The 13,156-nt window shown below is 40.4% G+C and overlaps 1 protein-coding gene across 3 annotated transcripts in view; it reads right to left on the bottom strand.

Annotated features, from left to right (window-relative positions):
- ZZEF1 (zinc finger ZZ-type and EF-hand domain containing 1) overlaps positions 1 to 13,156 on the bottom strand; it is a 137,561-nt gene that overhangs the window by 23,339 nt on the left and 101,066 nt on the right. For all 3 annotated transcript variants that reach the window (XR_012130534.1, XM_073234989.1, XM_073234990.1), the window contains exons 35-42: positions 12,133 to 12,298; positions 11,298 to 11,560; positions 10,214 to 10,383; positions 7,392 to 7,542; positions 5,858 to 5,997; positions 3,362 to 3,639; positions 2,522 to 2,696; positions 1,806 to 1,938 (exon numbers count right to left, since the gene is read on the bottom strand). Coding sequence is in view for 2 of the 3 variants with exons in the window: in XM_073234989.1 (XP_073091090.1) it covers positions 1,806 to 1,938; positions 2,522 to 2,696; positions 3,362 to 3,639; positions 5,858 to 5,997; positions 7,392 to 7,542; positions 10,214 to 10,383; positions 11,298 to 11,560; positions 12,133 to 12,298 (1,476 nt within the window). In the remaining variant the exon portion in view is untranslated. The remainder of the gene's footprint in view (positions 1 to 1,805; positions 1,939 to 2,521; positions 2,697 to 3,361; positions 3,640 to 5,857; positions 5,998 to 7,391; positions 7,543 to 10,213; positions 10,384 to 11,297; positions 11,561 to 12,132; positions 12,299 to 13,156) is intronic.

Genomic DNA, 13,156 nt, shown 5'->3' with positions numbered 1-13,156 from the left:
TTGGAGATCTCAACATTCCTCCCTTAGTAATTGTTAGAACAAATAGAAAATCAGCAAGAGCATAAAAGACTTGAACAACACTTGACCTAAATGATACCTACAGGACACTTTAACACCACAGTGTAGCATCCTCTTCGAGTGCACATGGAACTGTATTCAAAACAGACCAAATTTTGGAAAAAAACAAGTTGCCATAACCTTAATAGGATTGAAGCCATCCAAAGTATGTTCTCTACCACAAGGATAAACTTAAAATCAGTAACAGGAAGATATCTGGAATACCCTCAAATATTTGGAATTAAACTATAAAACTTTAAAATAATCTACAGAACAATGAAAAAATATCAGAAGATAAATAGAAAATATTCTGACCTGAATAAAAACAATAATGTAACATATAAAAAAATTATAGATGTAGTTAAAGTCAAACCTAGGGAGAAATTCATAGTATTAAAATGCTTCTATCAACAAAGATGATCTCAAATCAGTGATTTAGACTTCCACCTTAAACTAGAAAAAGAAAAAAGATGAAATCAAACCCAAAGCAAGAAGAAATAAGAAGTTAATAATGATAAAGATATCAACCAATGGAGCAGAAAACAGAAATAACAGAAAAAAATCAATGAAACCAAAAGCTAGTCCTTCAAAAAGATAAGTAAATTGATAAATCTCTGGCTAGACAGTCTAGGAACCAAAAAAGGAAAGTGACAAATTACCAAAATCAGGAATGAGAGAAGGCAGCTAATACCCCATTAAAGACCTAAATTTTATAAGACCTAAATTTATTCCCTACATAAATGGAGAGATATACCATGCTCATGGGTCAAAAGACTCAATACGGTAAGATGTCAGTTCTCCCTAAATACATCCATATATTCAATGTGATGCCAATGAAAACCCCAGCAGGTTCTTTAATAGAAACTGACAAGCTTATCCTAAAATTTATACAGGAAGGCAAAAGAACTAGACTAGCCAAAATAATTCTGGCAAAGAGTAACAAAGTCGGAGGATCTGATTTCAAGACTTAGTATAAATCTATAATAGTCAAGACAATGTGGTATTTGAATAAGGACAGATACATAGCTTAATGGAACATAACGGAATCCATACAAGACACACATATACATGGGTGAAGTAATTTTCAACAAAGGTGCCAAGATAATTTAATGGAGGAAAAATGGTCTGTTCAACAAATAGTCCTGGAACAACTGGATATTCATATGAATAAAAAAGAACCTGACTTTTACCTCACACCATATATAAAAATAGCACAATGTCTAATGCTGAAGTGAATGACAGAGCAAATTATTTCAGGAGCAGAACTGGGCACATAATTGTTAGGTACTACAGATTGTTTGGGATTGAGCAAATCAAGTCAAAAGGGCACTTACGATGGACTTTTTCACTGTTTTATTTGATTAAACAAAATGGAAAGTGACATGAACGCCAATGCAATTATTCAAAGTTATTTTACATTCACGTAGCCATCTGACTCCATAATATGTCATTCTAATTACCCATTAGAAAACAAATGATACTGGCAAATTGAAAAATTAAATGTTCAAAAACTAAACATCTGGCCAACCAAAAACCAAGACATTTATAAAGTAACAGCATGGAAAGGGCCTTCAAATTTATCCCAATTCAACCACACCATTTCAGAGATTAGGGTAAAGAACCTATGACTTGTTTTTTTAAAAAAATCACATGCAGGGGCAAGAACCAAGTTATCTTCATTGATTCTAGGGTAACAGAGATTAAGACAACTTTTTTCCATTTTTAGAAAAAATAACTATGCTTGGGACCTGTTTTCCTTTTCCGGGTTTTAACATCGACGATCACAGCCCTGTTCTTCTCAGTGAAGTGCTTCAAGATGATCACATTATGTGGTTCGTTGGCATTATCCATATAAACACAGCGGGTGCCCACACAGAGGACCTAGAACATGATTAGGAGAGACAGAAAAGGCCACTCAACAGTACATAGAGACAGGAAAGCGCTCTTAATTAGACACAAGCCCAGTCCCTTTTGCTCATGCCCCTGACTGCAAAGAGCACTCAAAGATAAGGATCTTCTCATCTCTTAAGTTCAACGCTTGGGAGAGGCCTGGTGCAGAACGAGCTAAAGGGCTTGATGGTTGAAGCCATGTTTTTACAGTTCTCTTTGTCCCAACCAGCGGAGAGAAATGAAGATTACAAAAGAGATGAAGAGGAATGCCAAAGTGAAAAAAAAATTGGGTTTTGAAGTTCCTTGTAATTTTATATATTATAGTTATCAATTATTCAAAGCCAATTAAAAAAATGAATCAAATTTTATTAGTAATAAATAAGATGAATTAAATGGCTATATTATTGAAAATGCAAGTTGAAACAAAGCATCTCATAATCTTGAAAATACACAAATACTATAAATACAAATTACATAAGCAAAGAAAAAAAACCTTCCAGAGACATATGCTATTAACACTTTGACATGTGTGATAAGAATCAGAAGAGGTGGCCAGGCCTTGAAAGTGAGGTACCTGGGGGAAGCCGACCAGCACGAGTAGGGTGAAAATGTTGGTGTGCTTCAGCTGGAAAGGCAACTGCTTGATGCAGTGGTCTGTGAAGGAAGCCATGACATCACGCCACAGGGGGGCACTATTGAGGGACCGCAGGATCTCCGCCATGGAGCACGCCCAGTCCAGGCCCACGCGGCTGGAAGGCAAGAGCTCCATTAGTGCAGTACACAGGCTCCAAACTCAGTTCATCAGAGCAGACCCAAGGCACACCCAAAAGCATGCCCAAAAGCCATTCATTTATGAGTTTACAAGCTACTAGGATGCTTTCCATATAATGGTAAGTGGGAAAACAAAATCAAGATCTGTTACTTACATACTCTCTCTACAGCTGTTTTTAAAAATCTCTATAAAAAGTCACATATGGGTGTGCATTGTGCATACTCACATTCACACACAGAAAAAAAGCTTAGAAGTAAATATATTAAGATAGCACTCAACACATTAATACAGTATAAGCCAGGGTGACTTTTTCCTTCATTTCTGTTTTCTAAATTTGTTATTGTGATGATGTTACTTTAATAATAAAAGTGGATCTATTTTCTTCAACCCCAAAGCCTACACTTACTGCTCTCAGGAAAAAACAAACCAGAATATACATCATCAGAAAGATGAATCAACAGACAGCACCTAGACTACACAGCTGTTTTAAGCACATGTCAGTTGACAGTATTGCTAATGAAACTAATTCTAGTCTCACAAAAGATTCCTCAACAACAGCACTGAAGCACACTGATACTAATCAACAGACAGACCACTGACTAAAGAAAAGAACACCAAGGCAGGGTAGGGCAGAATGGCTACCTGTCCAGACACACAGCTCCCAGGCTAAAGAGCAGATGGGTGGTCTTCCAGCCATCTGGCACAACGGAGCTGTCCCCTGCCGCAAACAGGTTGTGTTTGGCTGAGAGGACCTTGATCACTGCAGCATCTACCTCTGCTGGTAAAAGGCGGACGATTAACTGGCCGAGAAGACCCAGGGTGAGGTGGTAGGTTTCATTCAGGTGGCCTGCGTTTGAGATGACAACCTGAAACATGAGTGGGAGGACATGCTCCTGGTCTATCAGGGGAACTGTGGGATCCTGCCAAGAGAGGGAGAAAAATCTATTCAATATAAATCCATGTACTCAGACCAACTCTACACTCCAGTTCCTCCATAAATTATTTACAACTGACCTGGAGTCAAAGGAATTATGCAGTGCCTTTCATAAATGGCTTATGTGTGATCAACTGTAAAATAAACATTTTCAGGTATCATTTTATAATCCTACTTGTAATTTATAATCCTGTCCTCAAAGACATACAGATGACTGCTACTAATAGTTGTTTTCAGTATATGGCTTTCCCAAATTTTTTTCTATGCATACCATCATCCCTCTTTCAATTTTTTATATTTTTTCAATAAATTTTGTTCAACCTGCATGAAGCATATTGTCATAATTCGTAATGATGCTGTACTTGAGCTCTTCTGAAAAAAAGGGCTTGCCCTTAAAGAATTTATGTTATTGAAGTATAATTGACATACAATATTACACTGGTTTCAGGTGTACAACATAGTGATTCAACAACTTATGCCTTACAAAATGCTTACCATCCCAGTGTAGCTACCATCTGTCACCATACAAAGGTACTAAAGAATTAATGACTATATTCCCTATGCTGTACTTTTCATCCCTGTGACTTACTTATTTTATAACTGGAAGTACCTCTTTATCCCCTTCAACTATTTTACTCATCCCCAACCTATTTTACTTCCCCAATGGCAACCACCAGTTCTCTGTATTTATGAATCTTCATCTGTTTATTTGTTCATTTATTTTGTTTTTTTAGATTCCACATGTAAGTGGAATCATGGTATTTGGCTTTCTGTGTGACTTATTTCATTTAGCATAATACCCTCTAAGTCCATCCATGTTGTTGCAAATGGCAAGACTTCATTCTTTTTTTATGTCTAAGTAATATTCCACTGTGTGTGTATATATATACATATGTGTATATACATATACACACACATACACATATATATATATACCATGTCTTCTTTATCCATTCATCTATCAATGGACACTTAGGTTGCTTCCATATTTTGGCAATTGTAAATAATGCTGCAGTGAATGTAGGGGTGCATATATCTTTTTGAATTAATATTTTCATTTTCTTTGAGTAAATATTCAGAATAGAATTACTAGGTCCTATCATTATTTCTGTTTTTTATTTTTGAAAAACCTCCATTCTGCTTTCCATAGTGGCTATACCAATTTACATTTCTTACAGTAGTGCCTGAAGGTTCCCTGTTCTCCACATCCTCACTAACACTTGTCATTTTTGTCTTTTTGATACTAGTCATTTTGACTGGGATGAGGTGGTATCTCACTGTGGTTTTGATTTGCATTTTACTGATGATAAGTGATGTTGACCCTTTTCATGTGCCTGTTGGCCATCTGTACGTCTTTGGAAAAATATTCAGTTTCTCTGCCTATTTTTAAACAGGATTTTTTTTGGTGTTGAGTTATATAAGTCTATATATATTTTGGATATTAGCCCCTTATCAAATATATCATTTGCAGATATATTCTCCCATTCAGAACGTTGCCTTTTCATTTTGTTGATGGTTTCTTCACGGTGCAGAAGCATTTAAGTCTGATGTACTCCCACTTTTTATTTTGCGTTTCTTTCCCTAGCATGGGGAGACATATCCCCCAAAAAACTATAAATGCTGATGTTCAAGAGTTAACTGTTTAAAAGATTATATAGCAAAACCCATACTTCAAAAAAATATTAAAAATAGAATATTTGCATCTGCAAAAAAATTAATCATGTTGGTATATTCACAATGAATACTATCCTAATAAAATTTGTAAAAATTGAAAAAAAGTGAGTTTACTGCTTATGTTTTTTTTCAGGAGTTTTATGGTTTCAAATTCTGAGTTTATTTTTGGGTATGATATAATAAAGAGATCAATTTTTCCCAGCACCATTTATTAAAGAGACTGTCCTTTCTACATTGTGTGAGCTTGCCTTCTTTGTCATAGATAAACTGACCATATGTGCATGGGTTTACTTCTGGGCTCTCTGTTCTGTTCCATCAATTGATGTGTTCTATTTTTTGTGCCAGTACCATACTGTTTTGATCACTATAACTTTGTAGTATAGTTTTAAATCAGGGTGTGTGATACTGCCAGCTTTGTTCTTCTCAAAGTTGCTTGGCTATTCAGTTTTTTGGGTCCCTGCAAATTTTAGGATTATTCATTCTAGTAACATCATCCCTCTTTAAAAAAGAAAATGACATTTGTCTCTTACCGACATTAAGGGAGGTAGCATGGCTGCTAGTAATCCCAAAATCCTCTTTTGGGAGCACTCAGCAAACACTTGCTCAGGGCTTGGAATAACTGCTTTTTCCTCAATGGGCTTCTGAGATGATGCTTTTGAACTCTCAGCATCTGAGTTGTAAAACACCAAATTTTCAGATTTTACCAGGTTCTACATATGTACAAAGAAACAAGTAAAACACTGTACTGTCCCTGTGCCACTACAGAATAATCCTATGACTTTAAAAGCCTATTGCTGAACACACCTTGCTCAAGGGGCCTACCCTAATTACCTATTTAAATGTACGGCCTGCCCTCCCATCTCTCCCACTCCCTCTGCACTCCCCAATCCCCTGACCCTGCTCTTTTGTACTCATGACATTTAGTGACCTTCTATCATTGTTATTTATTGTTTATTGTCTGTCTTCCCTTCTACATTTTTGTTTTTTTCAGTGATATATCACAAGCACCTAGAAATGTTTCTGGAGCATAATTGGGTAACCAATATACACTTGATGAATGAGTAAACTGTATGTTAACCAGGATGCTGATCCTCAGTGCAGACAGACCAGAGTGGATTTTGGTGATCTGGACTGACACAGACTGTCGGACTGTTTTCTGGAACTTAGAATTATATGCATTGCAGAGATGGTCATCAAACCCTTCGGAGAGCTGGCTCCACAGCACAGGGTGCCCAATGCTTACCCTAACCTCCACCACAGAGTGGACACATGGGAAAGAGCCTGCCTTCCTGGGCTGCCTAAGGAAGAGGCTGAGATTTGCTCCAGTCTCTTCAGCCCATAGTACCTCCATCTCCTGGCCCACCAATCTTCCTAAACCCAGCTCTGACCTTGGCTGCTGCTATCCCCAAGCGGGCATCTGGGCCCTCCACAGCAGTGCCAGAGCACCCCTCCAGTTCTACCATCCAGCACTCCATGCCATGCCTACACACCCACCAAAGGGACTTCTTCCTGTATTCACCTGGGGGTTTCCCACTCTGGGGCCTCTGCTCATGTTGTTTTGTCTTGAATGCCCTTCTCCACAGCAGGCCCTAACACCTACAAGGTCCCCTGCAGCGCTTCCTTTATAAGGCTTTCTGTAGATACAATCTATTCTAGTTAGACACTAATCACTTTTAACCCCTTCTTACACCTCTCTTCTGGACAGAATCACTTTCCACCTCAAATTAGTTACCTGTACCTTTGTCTTAAATCCTCCCAGACTGTAAGCTCCATGAAAGTGGGATCTTTGGGTCTGTCTATCTGATGTGGTCCCTGTTTCATCTGCAGACTCTAGCACAGTGCTTGGCACATAGAAGGCACTCAGTAAATTAGGGAATAAGCAAGGCAGGAAAGCACGCAAAGTGAAGGGAAGATGACTTTCAAAGTGTTATCAACACCATCTGCTACAGAACTGAGAAACCATGCACCCTTGGCAGGCAGCTGACTTCAGTGTGCAACAGACATCTCAAGATGGGTAGGTGTGCATTTAAAAATGCAAGACACCAACAGTCAGTCAGTTTTTACCTGGAAGTCCTGTAGGTGTGCTAGCATCTGCAGGTGAGTCTGAAATCTGAGTCTGACATAAAGGATCCTTCATTAATGATACACCTTCAGCTGCCTTATTTCTCTGCTTGCAATCAAAAGTTCTGACTTCCTTATGAACATCTCTCTTTCCCTGAAAACAAAGTGGTGAGTGTGAAGGAATTAAGGTTTCTTATAACAAAAGTTTACTCATTAATACTATCATTTTTTAAATTAGCCAGTCTTCACAGATTAAAATACTTCTGAATTCCATTAGAAAATGTCCCTCATTTCTGATCAATATATCCTCTAATTAAGGCAGTAATAATTGCATCACATTCCCCAAACATCTTCCAGATCCCTGGCAGAGCCTGCAGTCACATAAGCAATGGCTCCATTACAAACCTCTAGTACATTCTACATAGTGTTCAGAAGCCAAGCATGGAAAGCTCTTCTCATGGAAAAAATTAAAAAAGTGTGCATTTCCTTCTAGCACACTAAGCTGATCTTTTTGAGAATTCCATTTTGGCATGGAGACTTGGTAAAGGGGTTCCCACTGGAACTAGGAGGGTTTTCTGGGCTCAGGAGTCCGGTGAACTGCCCAGACTGGCAAGGGGACAGACCTCAGCCTGAGTTTCCCTAGGAGTTACTCAAAAACCTGCACTGTTGTCACAGAGGAGCCACAGAAACTTTGGAAGTCACGTTGGAAGTCTTCTGTGCATGGTGGAGGCACCCCAGCTCCAGGAAGTCTGGGAAAGCCAGGACACCCTGCAGCCAAGGTGGAATACCATACAACCTCACATACTCACAAGGAGATCCCAGGGGCAACTGACTCACCCTCCCCTGCCTGGATACTATAACATCAACAACAATCCTACCTCATCGTTTCCCAAGGAAGGGACCTGGACTGGGAGAGCTACTTACCTTGTTAGAAATGCAGCCTCTGAAAACACCTCTGATACCATACTCTCTGACCATGAGGCCCTTAGTGGAAACAATGTAATTCCAAAGTTCTGGCTAATAACTTTAGTCTTGGTCTTCTTCCCTGTTAGCACAGGGCTCCAGAGGGCCATTGCGGTTGCACTGCAGGGCACCCAAGGGGGTCTCATTACTGGCCTGAGGCTGCTGTAGACAGAAGCCCCTGGATGGGGCTTCTGGTTGGAGGTTGTTTCTTGGTTGTTTAAAATAAAAGGTATCTCTAGTCACTAGAGGGAGGGAAGGAGGGAAGATACCCTTAATAGGGCCTGGGATTGACTAGAAACATGTGGGAGTTAAAAAAACAAGTGATTTTCACTCAGGGTCCAAATGGGATATGGTCCTCAGGGCCAGCACAGTGGGGACATTCACGTTCTGTTCTGGGGACAGTGCTGGAAACTGCAGCTTTGTTAGATGAAGTGACTGAGCCAGAGGTAGGAAGCCCTGGGTGCATCCAGCTGCTGAAGGAAAAGAAACCCAAAAAGTGGGAACACCTCAGGAATTAACATAGTGCCCTGGGAGCCCCTGGGAAAAAGGCTCAGTCTTGTCCCTAGGCAGGGAAGGCCTAAGATAAGCCTGAAGTATCTTTCTAAGCCAAAAATTAAGGAAGTGCTCAAAAAACAGTGGACACATACCAAAAGGACCCAAAAGTCAGCTAGAAGAAACTTTCACAGGCCAAACATAGGACAATTTGAGCATCAAAATAAGGAATGAAACATAATAGATTTCAATCCACTGAATAAAAAAAAATCATCAGGTCCATTCTGATAAAAATAAATGAATAATAAATGACTAAGTAGTACCATCCACAGTGCTTATAGATGGCATAGTATAATGTGCTGGAAACTCACAGGAAGATAACAATTATTCCCAGACTCAAAGCTGGAGACTGCTGATTTATCCTGCCTCTGGTGATAACGTTCTGTCTCACCATAATCTGTGGTGGTTAAGATGCTTGCGAGAGAAGGGGTTTTGTGGTAAAAAATGTCAGCACTTCAGAGAGAGGCTTGAAGATTATGTCGCCTGCCTTGTGCTGGCTCTCTGGGTGAATGAAACTAACAGAATTTCCAAGTTTCTGCCAGCCATCTTTGCTTTTGTCTTCCTCTAAATGACAATTTAAAAAAGGTGTAACCACCAAATGGGATCCTTGAACTAGTTAACATGACAGAGACAGAGGACAGAAACATCAGCAGTTCCTGAGGCAAAGTCAGGGGCAACTTCAGCATCAACTCAAGGTTTGGAGGCGGCGTCACAGAAGCTATGTTGCACTCTTCCACAAAACCATCTTTAATTACTTAATATTGCTATCACAGCTTATGACTGGATCCAGAAAAACTTCTCTTCTACTTCTAAAAGTATATGTAAACTACTGTGTCTACTTGCTAAATAATAAGCCCTTAGTGTCACCTATTTGTTGGCTGAATATAAAAACAGCTTCACATAGACAGTATTCACCATGGGCCAGGAACTAATCTCTGAAGGTACATCATCTTGTTCAGTCCTTAGAAAAATCACCAGAAGGCAGGTCACAGGAGTAGTTAACACTGATATGGAACTTACTATGAACACTGTTTTAAGCCTTTACATACATTAACTTAATATGCACAATGTATGTAAATCCTCACAGCAACCCTATGGAATAGGCATTATTATTATCACCCCATTTTACAGATGAGAAAAGTGAAGTGAAGAGGCTGTGATAAGGCGCCCAAGTCTGAGAGAGCAGGGGTCTGAACCCAGGCACTCTGGGTCAAGAGTCTGTACCCTTAACCTCTTGGCTCTTCTCCCTGGCGTGGATGGCTCTCTCTGAGTTCAACCTGTGATGGGCATTGTAAAGAACTGTTATTTACATTGCAGTGCACAAAAGGGCTGGTGTCTGCTGGCTCCTCAGCAACCTGGACAGTTTTCTTCTCTTGCTGCTCCTCTGATGGTCTGGTCGGTACAGTAACTGGTGGGGCCTGATTTTCTGAAGTAGAGTCACCATCTGGCAACATACCAAGAAGAGCTAGAGCTTTAAGACCTACATGGGAAGCAAATAAGAGAATGGTTAATAGTTTTATAACAAAGGTTCTTTCCTACAAATGCCATAAATCACTTTTCTACTGAATGGAAACAGATGGCTGAATTCTCTCCAAACCAAACCAAAGAGTACTCAGTACAAACCTCCCTGGCTAACCAAATCTATTGAACTCTTGATTGCAGACACCAAAGTTTGGATAGTGAGGGATACCTGTACTGTATTAAAACAGAAGACAAAAGAAACAGTACCATTGTCTAGAAAATCATGAACATTAACATTTTATAGTAGCCCACAGAACTATATTTCTAAATCTGACTGGCAAATAGATAACCAAAGAGCTCTGAAACACTGCTATTACCTGCCTGCTACCTAATAGCAGTCTGATTTCCCTAATGTTTACTAGAATGGAGAGTCCACTATTCTGAAAGGAATTTAAATGTCTCAGAAGTTTAACATTCATGTTTTTTTCTCCACAGCACCCCTCAGTAAAGTTAAAATCATTTAGATATTTATTAGTCAAACTACTTTAGTTATAAAAAGCTCTCATCTAGAACACTGTTGCGTGGAAGCAGATTTGTACTCTAGGTTAAAAAATGACTGTACCACTTTGGCAAAGTTAAGACTGATAGATTCAAATAGTAAAATACTTCATTCCACAGAATTCAAGAGTTTAAATTATTTTTTTTTTACACCTTCATAAACTTATTTTAGAGAAATTATATGATACTTTAATGCCACCATTTCTTTCAAATGCATTGGGAATTTACAATGAAGCTCCATACCATACATGGGTAGCACCCCTTATGGACACCTGGATGTTGTTGTACGCAAACTGAACACAGTCGCGGACTTCTGCTGGGGCTTTTCCTTCACACATAGCTGGGGGTTGGGTTTCACTCATGAGGAACAATTACCTTTTCCCTGGTGAGCCTGCATCAGACAGTCCCCCACAAGTTGCATGCACTGGCTTCGCAGAGTGATGGCACTGCCACAGGCCTGGGCATCCAGCTTTTCGCCATCCACATCCTCTGCGCTGGCCAGGTGGGCGCTATAGAGAGCCAGGGCAGCAAAGAGCAGCCAGGCGTAGTTGTGGATGTAGGGCTGGATGAGCCTCTGCCGGTCACTGATCCGGATGGTCACCATTGGATGGGCTGTGATACTGTGGGTAGGCAAATGGCTGCAAAGGCAAGACATTTTTAAGGACTACAAGCCTTTGAGGGGCTCCCAAAAGGAGACCAGGGCCTTAGGGGAGTGAGTGCAAGGTCACAACTAGGCATTAGTTACTCCTCAGGCTGTGGTTGTTAAAAACTTAAAGACAGGTATGGGCCCTCTCCCCAGAAATATGAACATACCAATTCAGGACTTCACAACCCACACCCCCAACAGAAGTCTATCCAGGTGAAACAAAAAACCCTTACTGTGAAATTTTGCAGGGTGTGGTAATGGCAATTTTGATAATGCAAGAAAATGCCCATAATTTTTAGAGATGGATATGACATATGTAGGAAGGAAATGATTTAAGGCCTGTAATTTGCTTTAAAATACTTTAACAAAGAAGAAAAAAAGGAATAAGCTAACAGCACATAGCAAAATCTTCCCAATTGCTGAACCTGGGTATGTGGGGATTCACTGCACTAGTCTCTTTACTGTGTTTGAAATTTCTTTATAATGAAAAGCATTTTATTATTTTAGAATATCAAAAGACTACAGGAAGAAAACATTGTAAGTGAGAGGTCATCTGAGACATACCCATAGGAATATTTCTTTGCCGCATAACATCCATAGCAAAGATCAAAGTCATCACACACATTGCAATTCATCCTCCGGCCTATGATCAAACCCTGGCAGTGGTCACAGGTAAACTCCATGTTGACCATTTCATGGTCATCTCCGTGGCCCTCCGGCTTTACCCCACCTGGGGAAAAACAGCCGCATGAAGTGAATTGGGCAAAGGGCTCTTAGAGGGCAGGTTTCCAAACCCAGACCAACCAACCCTAGGAGCTGGGCTGTTTCCAATTTATTGCTCAGGACATCAGGGGCCGCAGGCATCTTCTGGACACCAAGCTATTCTGCCCAGAGGCTCTGAGCACATAAACGACCCTCTTGGCACAGGACTTCTCAGTGATGGTTTTGTGGATCGCAGCACCCCCTACCCCCCACTCCACCAGCCCAGCCTTTTCAAGCAAAGTCTGATCATATTCTCATTAAGACCAATGTATGGCAGCAACAACTCCACCTGCCAATTTGTGAGCTGCCTCCTGTGACCCCTCCTCTGTCAACTATAAACCATCTATTGTGTGTTCCTGTTAAGAAGCACCGAGGAGTGATCATGTTTTTGCTCTTATTTCTTTATTCCAGGATCACAGATGAAAACAGACCACAAGCCCAGCCCCAGTGAGTGAGAAAGGATGTTAGTTCTGAAAAAGACTTACTGCTCTGGTTTGCTTCCCACTAAAGACCAGTGGGTCTCCTGTCATATACCCTGCTCATTACTCCTCCCCTCGGACCCACTCTGCTCCCACTGCTACAAACCCAGTGCAAGCACTAATCCCCTTGTCACTGCTGTGAACAATTTCCTAAGGAAAGTCATACCAACAGAACCACCTTCCTCTAGCCTGGCTCTGATCATGTTGATACACTGCTTGAAAAACCTTTCCCATCATCTGTAGGCTCATTTAAATTCCTTAGCCTAGTAGCTCAGGGTCCCAAAGCCTGGGGCCCACCTGTCTCAATCCACCATTGAGCTGGACGAACACTTACGAGCATCCATCTA

Source organism: Manis javanica, chromosome 4, assembly GCF_040802235.1.
Source record: "Manis javanica isolate MJ-LG chromosome 4, MJ_LKY, whole genome shotgun sequence".
NCBI lineage: Eukaryota > Metazoa > Chordata > Mammalia > Pholidota > Manidae > Manis > Manis javanica.
Note: the sequence above shows the minus strand (reverse complement) of the source record. Positions and strands in the feature narration are given on the sequence as shown.